The 7,276-nt window shown below is 38.4% G+C and overlaps 1 protein-coding gene across 12 annotated transcripts in view; it reads right to left on the minus strand.

Moving 5' to 3' along the window:
• The window catches only part of TCF12 (transcription factor 12), a 370,182-nt gene that overhangs the window by 2,748 nt on the left and 360,158 nt on the right, over positions 1-7,276 (minus strand). For all 12 annotated transcript variants that reach the window (XM_032297781.1, XM_032297780.1, XM_032297779.1 and 9 more), the window contains one exon: positions 2,956-3,109. In XM_032297781.1, the coding sequence (XP_032153672.1) occupies positions 2,967-3,109 (143 nt within the window). In that variant the 3' untranslated portion in view covers positions 2,956-2,966. The remainder of the gene's footprint in view (positions 1-2,955; positions 3,110-7,276) is intronic.

The following is a 7,276-nucleotide window of genomic DNA, read 5'->3' on the forward strand; positions in this document are numbered from 1 at the left end:
GCTATATGGTAAGATTTTTAAAGGAGATCATGTGATTACAGAATCACAAACTATAGGAGTATAAAACAGCTGCAGTAATTATGCAAACCTTCATTTTAACAACAACAGTTGGCAATAACTGAGCTCTGAGGTGCTACTCATTCATTGTTCAGTAGTGAGACAATAGTAAAGCATTCATTTCACTGCTGCATCCACTCATCCATACTGTGTTAACAGTTTACACTTATTTCATCTACACTGAGAGAGTCTGAGGTCAGAGGCTACTCTGCATTCATTTTCATATTGGTCCCAGTTCCTGGTCCACAGTAGGTCCTCAATACATTTGCTCAATATTTATTAAGAACATTTTACTATTAGTACAAATTCTATACATACCTATGTTCCCAATATAATATGTATAGTAATTCTGAAATTTTCTACTTCAAGAATTTTTAATAGTTTTAGAAAGAATCATAACTTTTACTTCCTTATTAAACAATAACCACAGTATTGTTTAGGTATACAGTGATGCTCTTAGGGATGGAAAACTAAGAGAGCCAAAGCTACTTGGCCTATATTATACGGTGGCAGATTTTTGTACGTTTATAGCCAATCTGTGGTCATTTCTTAGCCATTTTGATTCCAGTGGCATTTTTCCTCCTGCTCTGTCTCTTGCTGCTTTTAACCTGCTATCCAGATCATGAAACCAGATAACTACCTTTATGAAATTAGCAACCTTAACACACATTCTAAGATGGCAAACACTAGCCTACAACATCTGCGTAATAAAGTACATTCACTACATGTCGCCTATCTTGATGCCTTTTTAAACTTAAAATAATTCTTGATCTTTTTTTGATAGATGGGAATGCTCAAAGTTTAATTTTAACCTAAGTGGGAAAATTTCCACATTATATAAAGATGTAAGGGTGGAGCTATGAAAGTAGTATGAGATACAAAATTAGTAAAAACACAGGAAGTAAACAGAAGGAAATGAGAGATGAGAATGAGAAGACAAAGTTGAAAGAGTAAGAGAAAAACTGGGAAGAAAACAAGAGGAAATGGGTAGAACTAACTTGAGAGAGGCAAGAAAAATAAAAGCAGGCTCCAAGAGAAGTATTAGGGGGGAATGACAAGTGCTCTTTTTCACAGCTTGGTGGTTATCTGGGACCTGAGCATAAGAAGTTACCTCTCCCATCACTTTTCTTTGAAATAATCTAACAATTTAGAAAGTCAAAGATTGCACTGAGAAATAGTGGCATGTTTTTATTTTAAAACTTCCAGGTTTATTTTTTGGCTGGGCTCACTTCTGTAATCCCAGCACTTTGGGAGGCCAAGGTGGGCAGATTGCTTGAGGTCAGGAGTTTGAGACCGGCCTGGGCAACATGGCAAAACCCCGTCTCTACTAAAATTACAAAAAAATTAGTTGGGCGTGGTGGTGCATGTCTGTAATCCCAGCTACTCAGGAGGCTGCGGTGGAAGAATTGCTCAAACCCAGGAGGCAGGGATTGCAGTGAGCTGAGATCACGCCATTGTACTCCAGCTTGGGCAACAGACTGAAACTGTCTCAAACAAACAAACAACAATAAAAACGAACAAACAAAAAACTTCAAATTTATTTTTGAAACAAAAATACTTATTGTTTCATAGTAGCCTATATTTTCCACAGAATATGAAACAACGATTTAGGTTTTAGAGATTCTGTAAACTGGTTCTTGACTAAAGTCTCTGACATGAGCAATCTGTTATACTGCTGGATACTTTTTGTTGGGGAGGTAATTTGAGGTCTTCTCTAGTGTACTAATGTTACAGTTATAACTGACTTCTGAAATAACTGCCTTAAGTCTTCCTTTCTTTTACTCTAAATGAAATCTTCAGTGTTGTCTGGTTTGACCCTCTGTGGTCTTGTTTGACCCTATATAGGTAGCAGTGGTAGGAACTAAATCCCGCAGGAAAAGGTGGGTTACTAATATTTGTAGTTTATCAAATATTCTATCAAATTCCAGACTTTCAGCTCAAAATGAGATAGCCACAAAGCTGACAAAATGAATTTGTACTTGATACGTTTTTTCTGTTCCACATCTTGCACTCATCTGCCTTTACTTACTACTTTTAATCGGTTGATAAAATTGAGAAAAAAAACAACATACTGCCAAAGGCAGATTATAAAAATCAAGTTATCAGTTCTATTCCTAATCCATTCTACTAGCCAAATATGTAATTATAGTCTGTATTAATTTCAGTTACCTAAATAATAACTTTACAACTTAGATTACAACTGTGAATGTATACTGTTAAAAAGACAAATCACAAGGGGCTAAATTATGTTTAGTCCCTGAAGAGGAAGAAATAAAGAATAATCCTTGAACAAGTAAAATTCCACCAGAGATTAGGGCATTCTGGCTATACTATATATAACTTCACACTCATTAATAGATTCTAGAGGGTGTTAACTGATGTGCTTATAAGGGAAGAGGAAGCATTATATTGCAAACTTGCATTATTGATCCAAACAGAAGCAAGCAATATCTTTTTCATGTATAAAGCCTTCATGATAAAGAGCTAGAGAATTAGCAGAAAACTGGTTGATGATACAGTCAACCATTTCTGAATAAAGAAATGAAGAACATGAGTGGTAGCAAGAGTGTTTTCTGATGGTTGAGTCACTGTACTATTTCTTCTTGGATCAGGAAGATATTTGTGTTAATAGAGTACACATGATGATTCAGAACACAAGAACCAAAGTCACAACATACTGTCACACTTTGAAGAAAATGCTAATTTGGTATAAAATGACACTGCCTCTCTGTAAGTCTGCCAATGTAACAGAAAGACAAACTGTTGTATTTCATATTACACGTGACCTTTACAATGGCCACTGCCCACTAGAGAATTCTGTTCAAAGATTATAACAGCCCAGTTTAAGACGCAACTTAAGGTGATTGCCTTGCTCTTTCTTTTCAAACCCATACTTACCTGGCTGATGGTTACATATGACCCATAGGGTTGGTAGTTTCACTAAGCCCAGGATGGGTTCCTGGCAGTGTGGTTGGCGGCTCTGCCGATACGACAGAAACTTTTTCTTCTTCCCTTCTCTTAAGGCAGGCTGCTTTGGGGTTCAGGTTCCTCTCTGAAACAGGAGGAATGTATTTTTATTACTATGGTTATAAGTTATGAATTAGGTCTCAAGCTGAACAAATTGCAGTTATTTTTTCTTTCTGTGGGGATTACCAATCTCTGTGTAACTTCATTCCCATACTAAGTACCATTTCATAGGCTCACATAAAACCTCAGCATTAAACTGACTCTCCAAATTTATACTTCAGTGGTCACTTTGTGTTTTCTTCATGTTTTGCTAATGATTTAGTTTTCTAGGGTTTGCTTTGATTTAAATCAACATGCTACTCTTCACTCAAACATTTTGGCAAATGCTGTTATTAGTCTACCAAGTCTCTTCAATGTCCTGCTAAGACATAGTACACTGAATTGACATGAATGCTGACCTCTTGTACTGAGAGACATCTGTGCTTTATCTAAAATGTTACCAGTTCAGAAAATGATAAAGTAAGAGACATCTCCAGCTATTTCTCTAAAGCAGTGGCCCCCAACCTTTTTGGCACCAGGGACTGGTTTCGTGGAAGACAATTTTTCCATGAACTGGGGGAGGGGGGTGGGGATGGTTTCAGAATGATTTAAGCATATTACGTTTATTGTGCACTTTATTTCTATTATTATTACACTGTAATATAAAATGAAATAATTATACAACTCACCATAATAGAGAGTTATTGGGAGCCCTGAGCCTGTTTTCCTGCAACTAGATGGTCCCATCTGAGTGATGGGACACAATGACAGATCATCAGTCATTATCTGACAAGAGGCAGAAATGTAAATGATGGGGAGTGTCTGTAAATACAGATGAAGCTTCGCTGGATTGCTCTTTGCTCACCTCCTGCTGTGCAGCCAGCCTGGTTCCTAACTGGCCACTGGTACTGGTCCATGGCCCAGGGGCTGGGGAATCCCTCTTCTATAGGAAATGTACCGATTCAAGGAAGGGAGATAGCTGGTGTACACCTTACTTTTCTACTTTGATATATATGTGAAACAAGATGACTGAGTTGGTCTTTCTATTGCTGGAAGTGTGATTAAAAGGGTGGAAAAGGGTCAGGCATGGTGGCTTACGCCTTTAATCACAGCACTTTGGGAGGCCAAGGTAGGCAGATCACTAGGTCAAGAGATTGAGACCATCCTGGCCAACATGTTGAAATCCCATCTCTTCTAAAAGTACAAAAATTAGCTGGGTGTGGTGGCGCATGCTGTAATCCCAGCTACTTGGGAGGCTGAGGCAGGAGAATCTCTTGAACCTGGGAGACGGAGGTTGCAGTGAGCTGAGATCATGCCACCACACTCCAGCCTGGGTGACAGAGAGAGACTCCATCTCAAAAAAAAAAAAAAAAAAAAAAAAGGTGATAAAAACTTCTGCTGCTTTTTATAAAAGACAGCAAAGAGGACTGGATGGAATCTGCAACATGGGTATTTTCAAAAGAGGTTAAAGAATGAGCTGAGAATGGTTAAAGAATGAAAGGCACAAGGATCGCTAGAGCCCAAGAGTTGTCAAGGCTGCAGTGACTGTGCCACTGTACTCCAGCCTAGACGACAGAGCGAGACACTGTCTCAAAAAACAAACAAACAAAAAAACCCAAAAAACAAACAAATTAAAGAAAAAGAACAGGGTGCTACTGTGAGAAATAAAGGGAAAGAAAATCTATTAGAGCAAAATCCACTTAAACATTACTATACCTGTTGGATTTTTAAAAAAATGAGTGTGAAGCCCAAGATATCCACAACTTCCAATACAGCTTTTTATTTCTGATTATAACATATGCTATAGGTTAAAAGTTGTTCTACGTCTTTTTATAAATGGATTAAAAATGTCCTAATGAATATAATATAAAGGGATCATTTGTAATTAGTCTGGAATGAAAATAGTATTTTTTAGAAGTTGTAATTTTTTTAAGTTAGATTTTCCTGAAATGAGGGCATAGCTAGCTTATATACCATTAGCACAGCTCTCCTTTTTCCATGTCCCCACCCCTGACCATTTTTTTTAGAGGTGGGGTCTTACTACATTGCTCAGGCTTGCCTTGAACTCCTGGGCTGAAAGGATCCTCCCACCTCAGTCCCCCTAAAATATGAGACTACCAGCAGATGCCACTGTTCCAGCTTCCCCTTTAAAGTAAGGTAAAAATGTATTTGAATGTATACATTTCAATACACATTTATAGTTCACACCCAAGTTTTTTAAAAGTAAACAATTTCATTATGGTAAACTTAGCCGACTCTTGACTATCAGTGATGCATACTAATAAAATTTCATTTTAGGCCGGGCGCGGTGGCTCAAGCCTGTAATCCCAGCACTTTGGGAGGCTGAGGCGGGTGGATCACGAGGTCAAGAGATCGAGACCATCCTGGTCAACATGGTGAAACCCCGTCTCTACTAAACTACAAAAAATTAGCTGGGCATGGTGGTGCGTGCCTGTAATCCCAGCTACTCAGGAGGCTGAGGCAGGAGAATTGCCTGAACCCAGGAGGCGGAGGTTGCGGTGAGTCGAGATCGCGCCATTGCACGCCAGCCTGGGTAACATGAGAGAAACTCCGTCTCAAAAAAAAAAAAAATAAAATAAAATAAAATTTCATTTTAGAGTTCTAATTTTCTAAGCCCCTGTACTTCGGGACAGACATAGGGCCTATGCAACTATAAGGAGGATTAATGAAGGAAGAAACATACACTCAGTTTATTTATATCCTACTAGGTATCTATATACCTAGTAGGAAAAAAATAGTATGTTCATCACTATGTGAGGAGAAATATAAATAGCTGCTTTCTTAATAAGTAGTTGTGCACCTCTGACAAATAAAAGTTTGTCCTTCATCAGTTTGTCTTTTTAGCTGTGGAGGTTAAAGTTTCATATAGTGACCAGAAGACTGAGAAGACGGCATAAATTAGTATGAAAAATTTAAAGAGGAGAATGTGAGATGCCAAAGTTTTCCAAATGAAAAAAGGCTCACATTTCTCTTATAATGGAAAATTGCTCTTAGCTAACTAATACTATCACACCAGAATCTGGGAGGCATGATGAGAAATGCTGGGAAGGTCCAGAACCAAAAACTCAGTAAGTTAGGCAAGATCTTCCAGATTCCTAGAGTAAGACAAAGAACACTTCAGGCAGGAAGAACAATACTACAGCAGGCTCCAGGAAACGTGAAGTAAATACAACTTTGATTCAAAAAAGGCTAAAGCTACTCTTTCATACCTCTTGGTGTGTGACAGCAGCCCAGAGCAAACCTGTGTTAAGCAGCCAGAAAGATGTGGTGCTTCTCATTACCTGCAGGGCATGACAGGTATGTCTTCCCACATTTCAATTAGGGGAATTCTATCTCTTGACTTCTTATATAGCTGAGGACTTGACTCTTAAAACATCAACATGTTTACAGCAAAATTTTTGATTAACTCACTAGTCACTTCTTACATTATTATGACTAGGAAAATATTTATGTTATTATGACTATATGGAGACAGCTGCTGAGGTAAGGATTTTATAGTAGCCTGGGCACCATAGTGAGAGCCTGTCTCTACAAAAATTTAAAAATTAGCCAGGCATGCTAGCACCCAGCTGTAGTCCCAGCTACTTAGGTGGCTGAGGTTGTAGGATCACCTGAGCCTGGGAGGTTGAGACTGTAGTAAGCCATGATTGTGCCACAGCACTCCAGCCTAAGCAAAAGAGCAAAACCCTGAGGAAGAAAAAAAAGAAAAGGAAAGGAAAGAAAAAGGAAAATATAAGACAAGAAAAGAAAAGGAAAAGAAAAGAGAAAGAAAAAAAGGAAGGAAGGAAGACAGGAGAAAAGAATGAGAAAGAAGAGAAAAAGAATTAATGAAAAGAAAGGCAGAAAGAACAAGAAGAGAAAAAGAATTAATGAAAGGCAGAAAGAACAAGAGAAGAAAGAATTATGAAAGAACGGCAGGAAGAAAGGAGGAAAGAAAGAACAAAAGAATAAGAAAGGAAAAGAAAAAAGAGAAAGAAAGGAAAAGAAAAGGAAAGGAAAAAGAAAAGAAAGAAAAAGAGGAAGGGAGGGAGGGAGAAAGAGAGAGAGGGAGGGAGGAAAGGAAGAAAGGAAGGAAGGAGGGAGGGGAGGAAAGAAGGAAAGGAGGCAGGGAAGGAGTGAAGAAGGGAGGGAGACAAGGAGGGAGAGAAGGAAGGAAGGAAGGAAGGAAGGAAGGAAGGAAGGAAGGAAGGAA

Source organism: Sapajus apella, unplaced genomic scaffold (genome assembly GCF_009761245.1).
Source record: "Sapajus apella isolate SASKATOON/1434 unplaced genomic scaffold, GSC_monkey_1.0 scaffold37, whole genome shotgun sequence".
In the NCBI taxonomy this organism is placed as follows: domain Eukaryota; kingdom Metazoa; phylum Chordata; class Mammalia; order Primates; family Cebidae; genus Sapajus; species Sapajus apella.